This window comes from Ursus americanus, chromosome 6, assembly GCF_024610735.1.
Source record: "Ursus americanus isolate L20-20 chromosome 6, mUrsAme1.1.p, whole genome shotgun sequence".
Lineage (NCBI taxonomy): Eukaryota > Metazoa > Chordata > Mammalia > Carnivora > Ursidae > Ursus > Ursus americanus.
The window spans coordinates 33,426,781-33,447,121 of record NC_142132.1 but is presented as its reverse complement, the minus strand read 5'-3'; the positions used below and the strand labels follow the sequence as shown (position 1 = coordinate 33,447,121).

The following is a 20,341-nucleotide window of genomic DNA, read 5'->3' as shown; positions in this document are numbered from 1 at the left end:
CAATGAAATATTTTAAATGCTAAAGGAAAATAACTGTTAACCTAGGATTCTATATCTGGTGAAAGGAAGGCAAAGATAGACATTTTCAGACAAAGAAGAGGGGAGTTGGCTACTAAGATACCCTTACTAAGGAAATTCTAAAGCATTTACTTCAGGCAAAAGGAAAGTGATGCCAAATGGAAGATATGAGGGGCGCCTGGGTGGCACAGCGGTTAAGCGTCTGCCTTCGGCTCAGGGCGTGATCTTGGCGTTATGGGATCGAGCCTCACATCAGGCTCCTCTGCTGTGAGCCTGCTTCTTCCTCTCCCACTCCCCCTGCTTGTGTTCCCTCTCTCGCTGGCTGTCTCTCTCTGTCAAATAAATAAGTAAAAATCTTAAAAAAAAAAAAGAAGATATGAGATGCTGGAAGGAATGAATAGCAAAAAAAGTATAAATACGTGGGCGAATCTATGTCAACTGTAGAAAGTAATGTTAATAAAATATTATAGATTTTAAAATGAGATAGAATTAAAATGCACAACAACAAAAGTACAAACTTGAGGTGGGAGTTAATGAAATGAAACTGTGTTACAATTTGCTGAATTGTCCAGAAGAGTAAAAATATTGATTTTAGTTTGATTATTTAAGTTTGCATAATATAATTTTTGGAGTAACCAGTAAAAGAGTAGAAACAGAGTATATACTTTCATATAATATAAAAAGATCTAAACTGATAAAAAAATAAAATATGCATGTCTTAGAATTGTTAAAAAATGATAATTGAAACCTATAAGCACTTGATAACATTGACTCAAAAATGTGTAATGCCAGATTGCCACAACTAAAAGGATAAATAGAAAATCCATAGTGGATTTTTAAGCATGTCTCTAATAAATCAAGTAGATAGAATATCAATAAGAATACACAACATGCTTAATAGACTTGATCTAATGAACCATGTAGAAGCCTGTTTCATCAACTATAGAAACATCTTCTTTTCAAGCACACATGACACATTGTAAAATGTGACTATATGCATGTTATAAAGCAAGTTCTCAAGAAGTGTCAAACATCTGGTGTTATGTAAACTCCTTTCTCTCTGATCATAGTATTTTAAAGCTAAAAGGTAAAAACATTTCTTTTCCCACAACCTAAAAAAACTGCAGATGTTTGAAATTTTTTTTTTTTTAAAGATTTTATTTATTTAGTTGACAAAGACAGAGACAGCCAGCGAGAGAGGGAACACAGCAGGGGGAGTGGGAGAGGAAGAAGCAGGCTCATAGCAGAGGAGCCTGATGTGGGGCTCGATCCCAGAACGCCGGGATCACGCCCTGAGCCGAAGGCAGACGCTTAACGACTGCGCCACCCAGGCGCCCCCGATGTTTGAAAATTTTGATTGCATTTATGAAATAGCAAAATACAACATTTGAACTTAATTAAAATTATGAAATATTTCATGTAATAAACTTCTAAGAATGAAATTCAAATAATCAGTTATTTTCCTGTATGCCTTTTGTTAAAATTATTAACAGGCAATTATGGCTCATTTATAAGGAATTTGACTTCTATTACGAATGAGATATAAAGTCATTTGAAGGTTTTTAGCAGAAGATATAATGATCTGATTACTCTTTGAAAATTATCATTCTGATAGGTATCTGGAGAATAGACTATGGGGAACAAGCCTGAAAGCTGGGGAGACTGTGTAGGAGAAAGATGTAATAGCACAAGTAAATTATGGTGGCTTGAACTAGCTTGCTAAGAAGAGGGTTCTGAAATCATATTTACTTTTTAACTTGTTTATTGTCTGTCTCCTTTTTTGAGTATAAGTTCCATGAGGGTAAGGGCTTTTTGGTTTTTACTAGTGTATCTCTGGTGCTTTAAAAATGTGTGCAGCATACAGCAAACCCTCTAAATATTTAAATGTTGTAGTGACTTGGAAGTTACTTTTATGTTACCATTATTTATTGGTTTAAATTGATTTTTATTTTTCATTTGAAGCATGAAACAGTTGATGGCTATAGAAGATATTTCACTCAAATTGTAGGGTATGTATCTAATATGGAAATAACTTATTTTTATATTATGTTAAATGTCAGAACTGCTTGTTTTCTATTTGGACTTTAATTTTTTTTTTTAACACACGATGTTGGTAATTATTGTTTTTAGGTTCTTTGTGGTGGAAGATCACATTTTACATGTGACCCAAGGATTAGTAACCAGGGCATACACTGATGAACTTTGGAACATGGCCCTCTCAAAGATAATTGCTGTCCTTAGAGCTCATTCAGTAAGTCAGACAAATTATGTTACTAAATTTTTAATTCAGTTACTTCAGGAACTTCTGAAATGTATAATGTCAGAAGAAAACCATGCCTCTGTCATTCTGCATTTTTTGGTAACAGGTCAGATTTGGAAGTAGTTATGTTAGGCTTTACTGGGCTGTGCTTTTGCAGCTGACTGGGGCTTCCCAAGGCACTTTTAGTCCAGCATTATAGGAAATGAAGAATTAGGCTGGTCTCATTAGTCTCAACTGACCTCTTCATTAGATCACTGAAAAGCACCGTGAAGAAAGGGTTTTTAATTATCATTCCAAATTCTTTGTTTCCAAAATAAACTCCACCATTAAAACTCAATTGAACTTGTTCTTTGACATTTATAATGTGTTTGCAGTAATACAATTACAGATTTCTTAAAAATATGCAATTGTCAAAATTTGAACTCATTTGAAATAATGAACCTTTATGTAATGAGAGATTTTTTTAATGAATGAAAATAAAATCAAATATTTGCATAATATACCTTTTGTGGAAATGATGTTAGTGTTATTTATAAAGATTGTTGAAATTAATAATTGCTTATTATAGACTTTTTCTTAAGACAGTTTTAGTAGTTTACCTTCAGTAAAATCTCCCCATACTTAAAATATTGTAATTATTATTAATAATTTTATTACTGAGAATAGAGATTGAAAATATTTTAAAGGATTATTAGCTTATGTAGTATTTAGATTATAAATGTACTACATTTTTATTTATAGGATTGTAGATTCTTTATATAGTATTTGTCCAATGAGCTATAACTTTTTCTAACATATTAATAAAGAACAATATGTTTTATCATGGTTTACATTCAGACCTGAATATGTAAAATTATAGTATGCTTCCTGTTAATTATATGACATCAAATACAAAGTCACAAGGTATTAAAAGCAACATATCACACTAAAAATCTTATTAAATGCTATTAAGGGAACAGAGTAAGTTTCACTATCCCTTTGAAACTAATTAGTTTCTTTTGGTGAATTAATTAGAAAATACTTCAATTGTCATTCTTTTTTTTTTTTTTTAAGATTTTTTTTTTTTTTTTTTTTTTTTATTCATTCGACAGAGATAGAGACAGCCAGAGAGAGAGGGAACACAAGCATGGGGAGTGGGAGAGGAAGAAGCAGGCTCATAGCAGAGGAGCCTGATGTGGGGCTCGATCCCATAACGCCGGGATCACGCCCTGAGCCGAAGGCAGACGCTTAACCGCTGTGCCACCCAGGTGCCCCACATGGGATCAATTGTCATTCTTATATTGGAAAAAAGTGATATGTCTCTTTTATAAGAGAATACAAAATAATAGAAAAGTAAAAATATATGATCGATATATAAACCATTTTTCAGTTTAGTTCCTTAAAATCTAGAGACTTAGAAATATAAGCATCATTGCTTTGACCAAAGGTTAGCACATGCATATTTTAGGAAAATTTCTTTTCATATAATACAGATTCTTCAGGTACATTATGTTATGGTCTTTCCCTAAGAATTTTTACTGAATAGAGGAAACCAGCCATGGATCTAACTAATAACCAAGATTTTAAATTTATTATAAGTCTGGCATACCGAAGGGAACAGTTTCAGGTTTTATTTGTTTTTAACCAAATGACTCAGGTTTTTATTTGCTTCTTTGTTTGTATTTCATCCCTCAACCTCTCTCCCCCAGTCTTACTGTACTGATCCTGATCTTGTTCTGGAGCTGAAGAATCTCATTGTAATATTTGCAGATACTCTGCAGGTGGGTGATAATCTAATATTCATTTAATGGCTATTTTGACTACTTGAAGGTATACAAAATATAGAACATGCTCATTTATTTTATTATGGACGAATGGTAGTAAATTAGTAATAACCAGATGTTTGCTTATGTATTGGTATTCCCTCTTACCCAAGATTTTTCATTCTTCCCTGCTTCCTGATTATGAAGCTTGGACAGAACTCAGGAAATATTACCATCTTTTAAAATATTGGTCATTCAGTTAAAGTTTTTGTTTGTTTAGATAAAGTATTTTTGTAGTTTAAAAAAATGCATGGTGTAGTAGAAAGAACTCTGAACTAGAAATGAGAAGATATAAGTTCTGCCTTAAGACAAGGAGCATGGGCTCTGGGAGTCACACAAGACCCTGAGTTTGTATTCCACCTCTGCTGTTGACTAATTGTATGTTTACAAGTTTTCTAAGCTTTAGATCCTCATTGGTAAAAATGGGTTTATTACTAGTTTTCGGAATTGTTTTGAGTTTTAAGTGTGATAACAAATATGAAAACATACAGTTTGAAAGCTGTATCCACTCATTTCCTTCCTAATTTCAGGTGTACTATGACTGTGAGCAAATCACTTCACTTCTTTGTGTCTTGTTTTTTTCTTTTTAAAAATAAGATTAAAATTGAATTGTCTCAAAACTCAATGCCTTTTCAGTATCAGAGTTTTCAGCGTGTCCCTTTTTCTTCATCGTGGATGGTCAAGAATTGATTGCATTTTGTTTTCATGTTTAAACTTTTGGGATTTTTATGGTTGGAAGAACATATTGTGAAATATAGATTAGCATTTTCCAAAGTGTGATAATAGATATTACTTTAAAAAGAGTTCTGTGTTCTAAACATTTGGGAAATAAGTGAAGTAAAACAGGTATCTCCACTGAAAGCCTTTCTCAGAGCAAATTTATACCATATGATTCCAAAAGGAAGGTGCTTATGCAGCATTTTCCCAATATATTTGACCCTTGAATCTTTTTTCCCCCATATGACGTCTTGTAGATCTAGAGCTTCATATAATATGCTTTGGGAAATGCTAATTTAAACGATTTGCTTCATCCAAGAATCTTTCCATCCTAGAATAATAGTTGTCTACCTTATTCTTAAAACTAAGAAGATTCCATGTACTCCTTTGGTAAATTATTTTATTGTCTTATATCTTTATTAGTTTCTCTGCCTTATACTATAACACTAGGGTAATATGGATTTTTTTGTTTTCACAAATTTTGTGACAAATGTATCTGTAATACTGATTCCTCTGCAAAAAAAAAACAAAACAAAAAACAAAAAACTTTTAGTAAGTTTTATTGGAAACTACCTTAATATTTTAGGCCTATCTCTAAGTAACTTGAAGGAGTTTTGCTATCTTTAATGACTAAAAGCATTACTACTCAAAGCATGCTGGGGATACCACTGACTGGTCTGGAAAGGGTTACTAGTCCATAAACTGTTATGGATCCATAGCAAAAAAGGAGCTTCTGTCAGAATGTAAATCAGCTACATCACTAAGTACAAAATTTAGCTCAACTGGCATTTATTTTGTAGCAAGATTTTCTTGATCTAGATTAGCCACATTGATTTACATTCTGGTACAAGCTCCCATTGTAAACCATAATGAACTGTTCTGAACTGGTACTTTGAGTACAACTGAATTTAGAATATGTGGTGTGGTTCCAAGGATCTCTAGAGAATTGGAGAAGAGTAATAAACAATATTCAGGTAAGAGAGGTATTAGAAAGTAAAACAGTAATGGATGTATAAACCCTTGTAAGTATACCTTTCTAATCTTACTGCTTTGAAATAAGATTAAGGAAGATAAACCAATCCTTATTACTTATTTAGAAATTTTGCAGTGTTTTCATTCTACTGAAAATTGACAAGCTGAGTATTAGTCGGGTCTTATACATAATTAATAAATGCTGACTTTTCAAGTTACAATTTTTTTTTAGAGAAAGAGTGGTGGGGAGGGGCAGAGGGAGAGACTCTCTGGCAGGCTCCATGCCCAGCGTGGAGCCCAACAAGCCAGAGATCATGACCTGAGCCAAAATTAAGAGTGGGGACACAACTGACTGAGCCACCCCGGCACCCCTCATATTATACCTTTTAATTGAAGAATTGGGGAGGGTCTTTTCAGAAAAACTAAAGAATATTGCACGATACTTAGTTTTTTAAATTGGCACTTTGCCACCCTAAGGAAAATTTTCTTTTCATATTTCATTTTATTACTTAAAGCTGACTAAACAATAACATTAAAAAGTAATACCAGCATATTATAGTTCTGTTTATTGCCTATTAAGCAAATCAAAAGTAAACAGTTATGATTCGTTTACTAACATTTTTTGAGCACCAACCATGTACTAATAGCTAGATGATGTATAAAACAATAGAAGACATAAAAGTAAGACAGTGGGATATAAAAATCCTTCAAGAAATTTATAGTTTAGTTGTAAACAAATAAGATGTATAAGACATATTAAAGTGGCAGTATATTAAAAAGCTTTGGGTTCGCAGAAGATGGAATGTCTAACTTTGGTTCCAGGATTGGGAAAGTCTGTATAGAAAGTTGAAATGTGAGTTGGAATTTTAAAGATGAGTTCAGCAGGTACCTATCAAGAAAGGGGCATGAATGGCAGAGAAAATAAAATAGCATGTGTAAACTACAGATCGAGGGATAGTATGGTGGACATGAGATTGGTCGAGCAGCTCGATTGCGAAGAAGCTGTAGTAGGTGGGTGTGAGTAAAGAAGGGCAAATAGTGATAATGAAACTGACAAGGTAGTTTGACCCAAATTACGGCAAGACTTGTGGGACTTTAATAAGTCTTCGGTAGTTTTTAACCAGTGGAATGGTATGATCAGATTTGTATCTTAAATGATAATTTGGAGAGTCTTGGCAATAGACTGAGTTGAAAGAGACAGATGGTTGGAACTTCAGTCTAGGCAAGAGTTGTGAAGGACCAAAATAAGGCATTGGCACTGGGAATACTTCTGGAAAAAAATAAATGATGGAGAAGAGTGATAGATTTGAGATTTGTGAAGGAGGTGAAATCAAAAGAATTTGGTGACTGACTAGATATGTTTGTGTGGGGGGTCATTTAGACGTTTTTCAAGTTTCTTTCCTGATAAACTGGATTGGTGGTAGAACTATTAACACAGATAAGAAATAGGAAAAGCTCTTTGTTTAGTTGAAAAGGGAAGAGATAAGTTAACTTTAGCATGTTTGTTGGCAGACTGACTGGAGATGTCTAACAGGTGTTGGAATTAAATATTTGGAACTTCCAGAGGCATAACTAGAGATGTAGATTCAGAATAATCAGAGAAAATATTGTCTGAAGTCACTAGACGTCAGATTATTCTAGAGACCTAGAAGAAAAATCTAAAGATGGAGATAGAAGAAAAAGGGAAACTGGAAGGACTACTATTCATAGGTAAGAGGAGAGCAAAGAGAGAAAGTGGTGTTACAGAATTCAAAGCACTTGAGTTTCAAGAGAGGGAATGTAGAGTGAGAGATCATCGACTTTTATATTTAGGAGATAATCTGTGACATTGTTGAGAGCAGTTTTAAAGGAATAGGAGCAGCAGTTATATTGTAGTAGGTTTGGCTATGAAGACAGTAACAAAAGGAGGCATCTGTCAGGGCATAGCAAATCGAGGAAGGGCTTTTTTGTATTTTCTTACTTTTTTTGGTTTAAATATGGGAGGTAATTAGCATATTTATTTAGCCAAGAGAAAGGAACTAGTGGAAGTTAAAGACTATAGTGAATAGATAGTCCATGGAGCAGTTCCTGCAGGAGTAGGATCAAGAATAAATAAGTGGGAAACCGTGAAGGGAAAAGGGACAACTATGATGCAGCAGAACTGCCTTTGGTCCTGAAATAGGTAAAATTTCAATGACTTTGAAGTTGGAAAGGAATAGTTTTGGAAAGTATATGTTTGATGAAAAGGTGTACATTTTCCCTATACAGTGAAGTTGATCTTAAATTGAAGGTGCAAAGGGAAACCAGCGTGTTTTAGACACAATATATTCCCTTTTCTTCTTTTATCCTTTTTAGGGATCATTTTCCAAGACACCATTATGTAGATCACTAATCTTGAACTTTTCTCCAGTTTTGACTTCCAATACTTTTTAAGGTTATAATGTAATCCAGACTGAAAAGAGAGAGTAGAAATTGAAAAATTATTCCAGCTTCATAAAACTCTTTCTAGACTCTTTCTTACTTAATGCAACCTAATAGAAAGTCAAAAGGATATCTTTTCATGCTGTTGGAATGACATACAATATATGGTATAGTGATCACTTTCAAACAATTCTTCAGTATTCCCAACATTTCTCTAATAAATATATTTACTTATTTGACTTGTTTATATGCTTTTGTTGTGTTTTAGGGTTATGGTTTTCCAGTGAACCGACTTTTTGACCTTTTATTTGAAATAAGAGATCAATACAATGAAACACTTCTTAAGAAATGGGCTGGAGTTTTCAGGTTAGTCAAAAGCCATGGAACCTTAATGTAATAGTGAAAAAAATTGTCAAATGCTAAAGTGATTGATTTTACATTTAGCAATGAAAAATGCTTATAATAATTTTTTATTGTAGTAAAATTTACATAACAAATTTTGCCATTTTATCCTTTTTAAAATGTGACATTAAGTACATTTATATTGTTGCAACCATCCCCACTATCCTTCAGAACTTTTTCATCTTCCCAAACTGAAGCTGTACCAATTAAACATTAACTCCCTAGTCCCTTCTTCTAGCCCCTGACATCACCATTCTACTTTGTCTCTATGAATTTGGCTACTCTAGCTACGTCATATAAGTGGACTCTTACAGTGTTTGTCTGGTTTTTTGTGTCTGGATTATCTCATTTAGTGTAATGTTTCCAAGGTGCATCCATGTTGTATCATCTATCAGTATCTCATTCTTTTTCAAGGCTGAATAATATTCCGTTGTATGGATATGACCACATTTTATTTATCTGTTTATCCATCTGTGGATATTTGGGTCATTTTTACCTTTTTGCTCTTGTGAGTAATGCTGCTGTGAACACTGATGTACAAATAAATGTTTGAGTTCCTGTTTTCAGTTCTTTAGGATATATACCCAGAAGTAGAATTGCTGGATTATATGGCAGCTATGTTGAATAAATTGAAGAAGAGGAACCAGCATACTGTTTTTTCCACAGTGGCTGAACCATTTATAATAAATTTTTAGTTATATTACTTTTAGTTCTAATCTCTGTAGTTTTTTTTCCCCCCAGTAAATGATTAGATATAAGGCTGTAAGCATTCAAAGGTATTTAGTATCAGAAACAGAGTTATAGCTTTTAAATTTTGTTTGGAAAAAATGCTATTTTTATAAACAACGCAACTAGATTTAAAATCTTTAAAGCATCCAATTAGGAAAATTACTTTCGCTTTAGTCATTTGCCTGCAGGGAATGGACAAAGTATTTTAAGATCTATATAATTTTGTATTACCATGAAAAGGGAAACTTGTTCCCTAATGCTAAAACCTTTTTTCCCCTCCCTCCTCCTACCCTTCTCCCTCCTTCCCTGTCTTCCTTTCTTTTTTCTTTCTTTCAAAAAAACTTGTAAATCTTGAGATCTTACATCTAGGTCACCAAAATGTGATAGAAGTGATGTGGCAATAGTACTTGATGAGATTAAAACAGAAAATATGTGACAGGATTTAACATCAGTTTGGCATTTGCCTCATCAGTTTTCAAAACTATGGAGTTGACCTTCAATCTTTTAAAAATACCCAAGTGATTCACAAGGTGACATACTCTTGTTGAAATCAACCAAATAAATTCTTATTTGCACTTGTTTTATTAACAATCTTTAGGGGTTTTATTGTTAGGATGTTGTCTCAAGTGGACAGTTGACAGTCTTGATGAAACATGTATTAAGTGTCAACAATTTTTTATCTTTAATATTTTAGAAATACAGGTAGTACTTATTGATGGGGTGGTAATCTGTAATATATATGCAATGATAGAATGTGATATAATATGACATCTTTATAAAATCTTTATATATACTGATATATATAAAATCTTAACTTATAGGGTTGATGTTATTAACTTGCCCAGTTGTTTTTGCAATTGTTGATAGATTTGTATTGAGCCAGCTTTTTTCTCTTATGTATCATAAGACTTCTAGTATGAGGGGGGCACCTGGGTAGCTCACTTGGTTAAACATCTGACTCTAGATTTTGGCTCAGGTCATGATTTCAGGGTCATGAGATCGAGCGCTACATCAGGCTGCACGCTCAGTGCAGAATCTGCTTGAGATCCTCTCCCTCTGCCCCCCATCCCTCACCTCCTGAATTGAGCTCGTGTGCTCTCTCCTTCTCTCTCTTTCTCTCAAATAAAATAAATCTTAAAAAAAAAAAAAAAAAAAGACTTTTAGTAATGAGATTGTTCCCCAAGATTGGGGAAACCGTGAGGTATTGTTTTCTCTCTGGGAAGCTAATGAATTCATTAGATGATGATAGGATTAATGTTATCCTTTTTTGTAGTTGGGGAAGATAATGAATGATAGCATGTCACTTGTAATGCATAATTCCCAAATGTATTTTGATTTCTACTTTCAGTACACTTCTAGATAATGCTTTTTGGTTAGATTTTTAAGAAGTCGCAGAGGGGCGCTTGGCTGGCTTAGTTGGTAGAGCATGTGACTCTTGATCTTGGGGTTGTAAGTTTGAGCCCCCCTGTTGGGTGGTGTAGAGATTACTTAAAAATAAAATCTCGAAACAAATAAGAGAAGCAGCAGAATTTAAGCTTTTCTTATTCCTGACCTAAATCTTCAAAGATTTTACAAGTAGTGAAGCGACAACCTAACAATGGCAAAAAGTAAAAGTTATCGTCAGTACTGAGTAATTAAAACTTGGCTATTTCCATGATAGAATTTGTAGTCTGACTATTGTTATAGTTTATTTATCGTGTGTGGTTCTCTCCAAATATATTGTGAATACCAGTGTTCTTTATATTTATATTCTTTTTTTTAATGTTTTTTTATTATATTATGTTAGTCACCATACAGTACATCCCTGGTTTCTGATATAAAGTTCGATGATTCATTAGTTGCGTATAACACTCAGTGCACCATGCAATACGTGTCCTCCTTACTACCCATCACCAGTCTATCCCATTCCCTCACACCCCTCCCCTCTGAAGCCCTCAGTTTGTTTCTCAGAGTCCATAGTCTCTCATGCTTCATTCCCCCTTCTGATTACCCCCCTTTCTTTATCCATTTCTTCACCTACCGATCTTCCTAGTTCTTATGTTCCATAGATGAGAGAAATCATATGATAATTGTCTTTCTCTGCTTGACTTATTCCACTTAGCATTAACTCCTCCATTGCCGTCCATGTTGCAGCAAATGTTGAGAACTCGTTCTTTTTGATAGCTGAGTAATATTCCATTGTATATATGGACCACAACTTCTTAATCCAGTCATCTGTTGAAGGGCATCTCGGTTCCTTCCACGATTTAGCTATTGTGGACAATGCTGCTATGAACATTGGGGTGCATATGGCCCTTCTCTTCACTACGTCTGTATCTTTGGGGTAAATACCCAGTAGTGCAATGGCTGGGTCATAGGGTAGCTCAATTTTTAACTTTTTAAGGGACCTCCACACTGTTTTCCAGAGTGGCTGTACCAACTTGCATTCCCACCAACAATGTAGGAGGGATCCCCTTTCTCCACATCCTCTCCAGCAATTGTTGTTTCTTGCCTTGTCAATTTTTGCTATTCTAACTGGCGTAAGGTGGTATCTTAGTGTGGTTTTGATTTGAATTTCCCTGATGGCTAATGATTTGAACATTTTTTTCATGTGTCTGTTAGCCATTTGTATGTCATCATTGGAAAAGTGTCTGTTCATATCTTCTGCCCATTTTATGATTTGTTTATTTGTTTCTCATGTATTGAGTTTGAGAAGTTCTTTGTAGATCTTGGATACTAGTCTTTTATCTGTAGCATCATTTGCAAATATATTCTCCCATTCCGTGGGCTGCCTCTTAGTTTTTTTGACTGTTTCCTTGGCTGTGCAGAAGCTTTTTATCTTGATGAAGTCCCACAAGTTCATTTTATCTTTTGTTTCTCTTGCCTTTGGAGATGTGTCATGAAAAAGTTGCTTTGGCCGATGTCTTAGAGATTGCTGCCTATGTTCTCCTCTAGGATTTTGATGGATTCCTGTCCCACATCGAGGTCTTTCATCCATTTGGAGTTTATCTTTGTGTATGGTGTGAGAGAGTGGTCAAGTTTCATTCTTTTGCAGGTAGCTGTCCAATTTTCCCAGCACCGTTTATTGAAGAGACTGTATATTTTCCACTGGATATTTTTTTCCTGCTGTATCAAAGATTAGTTGCCCAAAGAGCCGAGGGTCCATTTCTGGATTCTCTATTCTGTTCCACTGGTCTATGTGTCTGTTTTTGTGCCAGTACCATGCTGTCTTTGTGATCACAGCTTTGTAGTACAGCTCAAAATCTGGCATTGTGATGCCCTCAGCTTTGTTTTTCCTTTTCAACAGTTCCTTGGAGATTCGGGGCCTTTTCTGGTTCCATACAAATTTAAGGACTATTTGTTCCAGTTCTTTGAAAAATGTCATCGGTATTTTGATCAGGATGGCACTGAAAGTGTAGATTGCTCTGGGTAGCATGGACATTTTAACTATGTTAATTCTTCCGATCCATGAGCATGGAATATTTTTCCATCTTTTTGTGTCTTCCTCAATGTCTTTCAAGAGTGATTTATGGTTTCTAGAATATAGGTCCTTTACGTCTCTGGTTAAGTTAATTCCAAGGTAATGTATGGTTTTTGGTGCTATTGTAAATGGGATGGATTCCCTAATTTCTCTTTCTTCAGTCTCGTTATTCGTGTATAGAAATGCAACTGATTTCTGAGCATTGATTTTGTATCCCGCCACATTACTGAATTGCTCTATAACTTCTAATAGTTTGGGCGTGGATTCTTTTGGGTTTTCCATATAGAGTATCATGTCATCTACGAAGAGAGACATTTTGACTTCTTTGCCAATTTGGATACCTTTTATCCCTTTTTGTTGTCTGATTGCTGTTGCAAGGACTTCTAGTACTATGTTGAATAATAGTGGCGAGAGTGGGCATCCTTGTCGTGTTTCTGATCTTATGGGAAAGGCTTCCAGCTTTTCCCCATTGAGAATGATATTTGCTGTAGGCTTTTCATGGATGGTTTTTATGAGATTGAGGAATGTACCCTCTATCCCTACACTCTGAAGGGTTTTAATCAGGAAAGGATGCTGTATTTTGTCAAATGCTTTTTCTGCATCAATTGAGAGGATCATATGGTTTCTGAGTCTTTTCTTGTTGATATGATGTATTACGCTGATCGATTTGAGAATGTTGAACCATGCTTGCATCCCAAGGATGAATCCCACTTGATCATGATGGATAATCCTTTTAATGTACTGTTGGATTCTATTAGCCAGGATCTTGTTGAGGATTTTGGCGTCCATATTCATTAGAGAAGTCGGTCTGTAATTCTCCCTTTTGATGGGGTCTTTGCCTGGTTTGAGGATCAAGGTAATATTGGCCTCATAGAATGAGTTTGGTAGCTTTCCTTCCGTTTCTATTTTTTGAAATAGCTTTAGGAGAATAGGTACTATTTCTTCTTTGAATGTGTGGTAGAATTCCCCAGGAAAACCGTCCAGGCCTGGAGTTTTATTATTTGGAAGGTTGTTTATCTCTGACTCAATCTCTTCATAATTAATTGGCCTGTTTAAAAAATCAATTTCTTCCTGTTTCAGTCTTGGTAGTTTATAGGTTTCCAGGAAGGCCTCCATCTCCTCCAGATTGCTTAATTTATTGGCATATAGCTGTTGATCAAAGTTTCTAATAATCCTTCCAATTTCATTGGTGTTGGTTGTGACCTCTCCTTTTTCATTCATGATTTTATTAATCTGGGTCCTTTCTCTATTCTTTTGGATAAGTCTTGCAGAGGTCTGTCAATTTTATGGATTCTCTCAAAGAACCAGCTTCTAGTTCTGTCGATCTGCTCTACTGTACTCCTGGTTTCTAATTCATTGATTTCTGCTCTAATCTTGGTCAACTGCTTCTTTGTGCGTGGATTAGGCCTGTCCCTCTGTTGCTGTTCCAGCTTCTTGAGGTGAGAATATAAGAACTGCATTTTAGATTTTTCTATTCTTTTGAGTGAGGCTTGGATGGCTATGTATTTCCCCCTTAGGGCTGCCTTTGCAGTATCCCATAGGTTTTGGACCATTGTGTTTTCATTCCTGTTGGTCTCCATAAATTGTTTAAATTGATTTTTGATTTCCTGATTTATCGAATCATTCCTGAGCAGGATGGTTCTTAGTCTCCAAGTGTTTGAGTTTCTTCCAAATTTTTCCTTGTGGTTGAGTTCCAATTTCAGAGCATTGTGGTCTGAGAATATGCAGGGAATAATTTCAATCTTTTGGTATCGGTTGAGACCTGTTTTGTGACCCAGAACATGGTCTATTCTTGAGAATGTTCCATGGGCATTAGAATAGAATGAGTATTCTTTGGTTCTGGGGTATAGTGTTCTATATATATATATATCTATGAGGTCCATCTCATCAAGTATGGCATTCAAAGCTCTTGTTTCTTTGCTGATTTCTTTCTTAGGTGATCTGTCTATTGCTGATAGTGGAGTGTTGAGGTCTCCTACTATTAGTGTATTTTTATCTATATGTCTCTTTATTGTGGTTAAGAGTTGGCTTGTGTATCTTGCTGCTCCCCTGTTGGGGGCATATATATTTATAATTGTCATATCCACTTGTTGGATACATCCTTTAAGAATAATATAGTGCCCTTCTGTGTCTCTATATACAGTCTTCAGTTTAAAATCCAATCTGTCTGCTATGAGAATTGCTACCCCAGCTTTCTTTTGAGGTCCATTGGCGTGAACGATGGTATTCCATCCCTTTACTTTCAGTCCGAATGTATCTTTAGGTTCAAAGTGAGTCTCTTGTAGACAGCAAATGGATGGGTCATGTCTTTTTATCCAATCTGCAACCCTGTGGCGTTTATGGGAGCATTTAGGCCATTTACATCGAGACTGATTATTGAGAGAGATGATTTTAATGATGCCATGTTGCCAGTAAAGTCTTTGTTTCTATCGATTGTGACTTTCTGTTCTGTATCACTCTTGGGGCCTTTTTACTTTTATAGAACCCCCCTTAATATCTCCTGTAGGGCTGTTTTCGTGGTTACGAAATTGGTCAATGACTGGCGATTCTGGAAGGTCTTTATTTCTCCATCCATTCTGAATGACAGCCTTGCTGGATAAAGGATCCTTGGCTGCATGTTTTTCTCTGAAAGAGCTTTAAAAATGCCCTCCCCAACCCTTTCTCTCATTCCAGGTCTGTGTAGACAGGTCTGACATAATTCTGATACCTTTGCCTTGGTACGTGAGAAATTTCTTTGCCCTGGCCACTTTCAGTACTGTATCCTTGGATCTAATATTTGCGAATTGCACTATGACGTGACGTGGCGTAGGTTTGTCATGGTTGAGCTTGGGAGGGGTCCTCTCTGCCTCTTGGACATGAATGTTTGTTTCCCTTGCTAGATTAGGGAAGTTTTCAGCTACAATTTGTTCAAATATCTCTTCTAGACCTCTGTTTTTCTCCACCCCCTCAGGGATGCCGATGATTCTGACATTGGAATGTTTCACTGAGTCAGTAATCTCCCATAACCTACATTCCTGAGCATGGATGTTTTTGAGTTCAGATTCTATTTTAGCTTTTTCTTTTACTAACCCGTCCTCCAATTCGCTGATACGTTCTTCTGCCTCATTCACCCTGGCCGTCAGAGCCTCTAGTTTTGACTGCATTTGGCTCATAGAATTTTTAATTTCTGCCAGATTCGCTCTCATTTCCGCCCTTAGAGATTCTATATTCTCATTAACATTTTCGTTAATACTTTTTTCAAGTCTCCACATCTTCTTGACCATTGTTACTCTGAATTCCATTTCTGATAATTTGGTTATATCCATATCCATTAGTTCTGTGGCAGAGGCCACAGACTCATTGTCTTTTCTTTGCTGGGGGGGACTCTCCTTCTCGTCATTCTGATGAGAAGAGGTTGTGGGGTTGTCCAGAGCCCAAATTATTGACCGGGACCCAGGCCATGCGCCCTTGTTTTATAGGGATCTGAGGGATGTGGGCTTCTTGATTTTTCAGCCTGCCTTCTGGGGGAGGGGCCTGCTGCGCCGATACTGAGGCAACCCTGTTTGGGTAGAGTCTCCGTGTCCCCTGCGAGGGGAGATGGGGATGGGCACCCTGTGAGCCAGTATTTCCAGGCTTTTGTTCTCCGGTGGCTTTCCCTGGTGGTTTGCTGTGCCTCTTCTGAGAGAGTAGCAGTGGCCGAATCTCAGCCTCTGTCTCAGAACAGAGGGATCACGGACCGTTCTCCACTGATGTTCTGGCCACTTTAACTCTGTTTCTGTTGGTGCTGCTCAACCCTGCAGCATCCCGGGATGTACGCCCCACATCTAGCGTCCCAGCCCTCGCTTCCAGAGCCGGCACGTCTCTGTCCTTTGTGTTTCTAACACCGCCAGCCGCCAGCCGCCCCCGTGTGCTCCCGGAGCTCCTGGTCTCAGTCTGGTTCCAGTGAGCACACCAGTGCTCCGTTTCAGTCTGGTGGTGCGCGTTCCCTGGCTCACGGTCTCAGTCTGCTCTCTCGCAGGTGCCGTCCGCGAGTCTGCCCACTCCCCCGTGCAGGTGGCTACCGCTTCCTGGCTCCCGAACGTGGTGGTTCCCTCCCCCTTCCGTTTATCTTCCAATATCTGTGCACGGTTTCACGGCTCCCCGCTTCGTACCTCAATACTCAGCACTGGAGATGTTCATTTGTAGAGATCCAGATGTACCTTCCTGCATCTCAGGGTGATTCCGTGGATGGTCAGGCTGGTCTGGTGCCTATCCAACTCGACTCAGGGGACTGCCTGAAAAAGGGGTCCCCTACTCCTCCGCCATCTTAACTCTTCCAAAATTATTAAATTATATAGGAGAGAAAAGGGTAAAGAAAGGGGGGGTAATCAGAAGGGGGAATGAAGCCTATATTTATATTCTTGATTGCCTAGCCCCAAGTATAGTGCTTTACACAAAGTAACTTAGTAAACAGTCCCTTTTAAGACTACATTAACATTTTCAGAATGTGAATGTACTACTCAATAAATTACCTCTCCTTGCATATTAACTGATTCCTTGGCATTTGTGTAAAGTAAGTAGTTTATGGTCTTCTAGTAGTTTCTTAACCTGTAACTTGCCTTTTTAAAAAATTTTAATTCCAGTATAGTTAACATATAGTGTTATATTAGTTTCAGGTGTACAGTATAGTGGTTCATCAATTCTGTTACTCAGTGTTCCTCAAAATAAATGTGCTCTTAATTCCCTTTACTTATTTCAGCCATCCCTCCACTCCCCTCCCCTCTGGTAAACGTCTGTTTGTTCTCTATAGTATAATTTTCCTTTTAACCCCTTATTTTAAAACACTGTTTAGAAAGAAATAGAATTAGGTGAAACCTCTCACGATATTTTAGGGAACAGAGTCTTATTTCTCCCCACGCCCAAACAGTCTTATTTTAACTACCTTGTTCACCATCATGATTTACAAAACTGTGCCTTTATTTCCAGTCTCTCATCAAGACCCTAGACCATTTATCAGTGAGATAGCAATCATCCACTGTGGAAACTGTATCCTCTTGAGATCTTCCTTACCTCAGCAAATGTCTCTGATGAGGTGACACTTAACATCATTTGTCCCTTTGCCCTGTTTAGAAACCATAGATACATCCAGATTACACCTTCCTTCATAATTCTCATTTAGTTTTTAAATCCTGTCTGTATATTCTACTTCTTAAAGCTCTTGTTTTTGCCACCTCCTTTCTGCCCCCACTAGGACAGCTTTAATTCAGATCCTTATCACCTTTTATCTAGATTATTCTTCAGTATTTTGCACTGGCATCTGTTCATTGTTGTCCTTTTTCCAGTTTATCCTCCACATAGTGGACCTATGACATTTCTCTGCCTAAAACCTATAAATGGTACTCCAGGATAAAATCTGGGTGCCTCAGTTTGTCCACCTGCCTGGTCTCATTACACCTTGTCTTTTGTATACTCGATACTCCAGTAGGACTGCATTACCTATGGTTTACTCCCTCCCACACTCATACTTTTTCTTACCCCTTATGTTTTTGCTTGTTTTGTTCCATCTTTCTGAAATGCTGTTCTTCCATAATCTGATTAGAAGTATTTCTTTTTCATCTTGAAAGACTCTACAGAGCTCATGGCTTCTCTATAAAACTTTCCATGAGATGTCACCCACCTACTCTGATAAACTTAACCATTTCTTCCTTTGTGCTATTTATATAACACATTATTATAAACATTATTATTTGTTTTCCTATCTGTATCTCCAATAGGTTGAGAACAAAGATTTTGCATTTATCTTCATGAAGTAAGGAATTTTCATCACAATTACCCAGAACCTGGCGCACAATAGGTGCTCAATAAATATTAGTCAAGCTGAATTATTGATTAAAAGAAAGTTGATGATTGGACAGCAAGTATATTTGGACAGTCTGGGTTATGCTACGATAACAAAAATCCCCCATATCTTGGCCAATGAACACAGACATTTTATTTCTCACACAGAAGTCCCTAGTGGGTCTAGTAGTCCAAGATCCAGGCTGTTTGCATTTGTGTTTCTACATTCTCAACATGTGGTCTTCCCTATTACCATGGGAAAGAGAGTCACATATTTAGCTCATAAGTTAGGCTTGAAGCAACACCTATCACTTCCATTCACAACCCAGTGGCCAAAACTGGTGATATAACTGTGCCTTTGCAAGAGGGCTGTGTAGGAGAGCACAAGTGTACTGGGTGAATAGTAACTGTCTCTGCTTACTAAATATAAAAAGTCCTTTTGTAAATACGACACTTTGAAAAGACTAAGTAAATGGAAGACACTGTTTCATCTTCAGGGAACTTATGATCTAGTTGGGAAGAGAGAAAAGACTTACGGTTAGAGAATTGTTCCTATCAAGAAATACACTGGAATACTCTTCATTTCATGGCTTTGTTTTTAGTTATAGATAATGAGTTTGTTCAGACTACACATCTTTTTTTTATTATTATGTTCAGTTAGCCACTGTATACTACGTCATTAGTTTCTGATGTAGTGTTCAGTGATTCATTAGTTGCATATAACACTCAGTGCTCATCACAACACATGCCCTCCTTAGTACCCATTACCCTGTTACCCCATCCCTCCACCCCCCTCTCCTCCGAAACCCTCAGTTTGTTTCTCGGGGTCCATAGTCTGTCATGGTTCATCTCCCTCTCGATTTCTTCCCCTTCAGATTTCCCTCCCTTCCCCTGTGGTCCTCTGTGCTGTTGCTTATGTTTCACATATGAGTGAAACCATATGATAATCATCTTTCTCTGCGTTACCTACTTCACTTACCATAATCCCCTCCAGTTCCATCCATGTCAATGTAAATGGTGGGTATTCATCCTTTCTGATGGCTGAATAATATTCCATTGTATATGTGTACCACATCTTTTTTATCCATTCATCAGTTGAAGGACATCCCAGCTCCTTCCACAGTTTGGCTATTGTGGACATTGCTGCTATGAACATTGGGGTGCATGTTCCCCTTCATTTCACTATATCTGTATCTTCGGGGTAAATACCTAGTAGTGCAATTGCTGGGTCATAGGGTAGCTCTATTTTTAAGATCTTGAGGATCCTCCATACTGCTTTCCAAAGTGGCTGTACCAGCTTGCGTGTACCAGCTTGCATTCCCACCAACACTGTAAGAGGGTTCTCCTTTTTCCACATCCTTGCCAATATTTGTTGTGTCCTGTTTAGTTATTTTTTGCCATTCTAACTGGTGTAAGGTTGTATCTCATTGTGGTTTTGATTTGTATTTCCCTGATGGCTAGTGATGTTGAGCATTTTTTCATGTGTCTGGTAGACATTTGCATGTCTTCTTTGGAGAAGTGTCTGTTCATGTCTTCTTCCCATTTTTTTTACTGGGTTATTTGTTCTTTGAATGTTGAGTTTAATAAGTTCTTTATAGATCTTGGATATCAGCCCTTTATCTGTAATGTCAGACTGCACATCTTCAGAGTTGTTTTAGGGTCACCTGGCTGGTGCAGTTGGTGAAGCATGCAACTCTTGATCTTGGGGTTGTGAGTTCAATCCCCACGTTGAGTGTGGAGATTACTTAAATAAATAAATCTTTTTAAAAAAAGAATTGTTCTAGA

General features: G+C 36.8%; 1 protein-coding gene across 5 annotated transcripts in view; it reads left to right on the top strand.

Moving 5' to 3' along the window:
- EXOC6 (exocyst complex component 6) overlaps nt 1-20,341 on the top strand; it is a 225,975-nt gene that overhangs the window by 93,353 nt on the left and 112,281 nt on the right. For all 5 annotated transcript variants that reach the window (XM_045810010.2, XM_045810009.2, XM_087862902.1 and 2 more), the window contains exons 10-13: nt 1,981-2,027; nt 2,149-2,269; nt 3,967-4,038; nt 8,438-8,535. In XM_045810010.2, the coding sequence (XP_045665966.2) occupies nt 1,981-2,027; nt 2,149-2,269; nt 3,967-4,038; nt 8,438-8,535 (338 nt within the window). The remainder of the gene's footprint in view (nt 1-1,980; nt 2,028-2,148; nt 2,270-3,966; nt 4,039-8,437; nt 8,536-20,341) is intronic.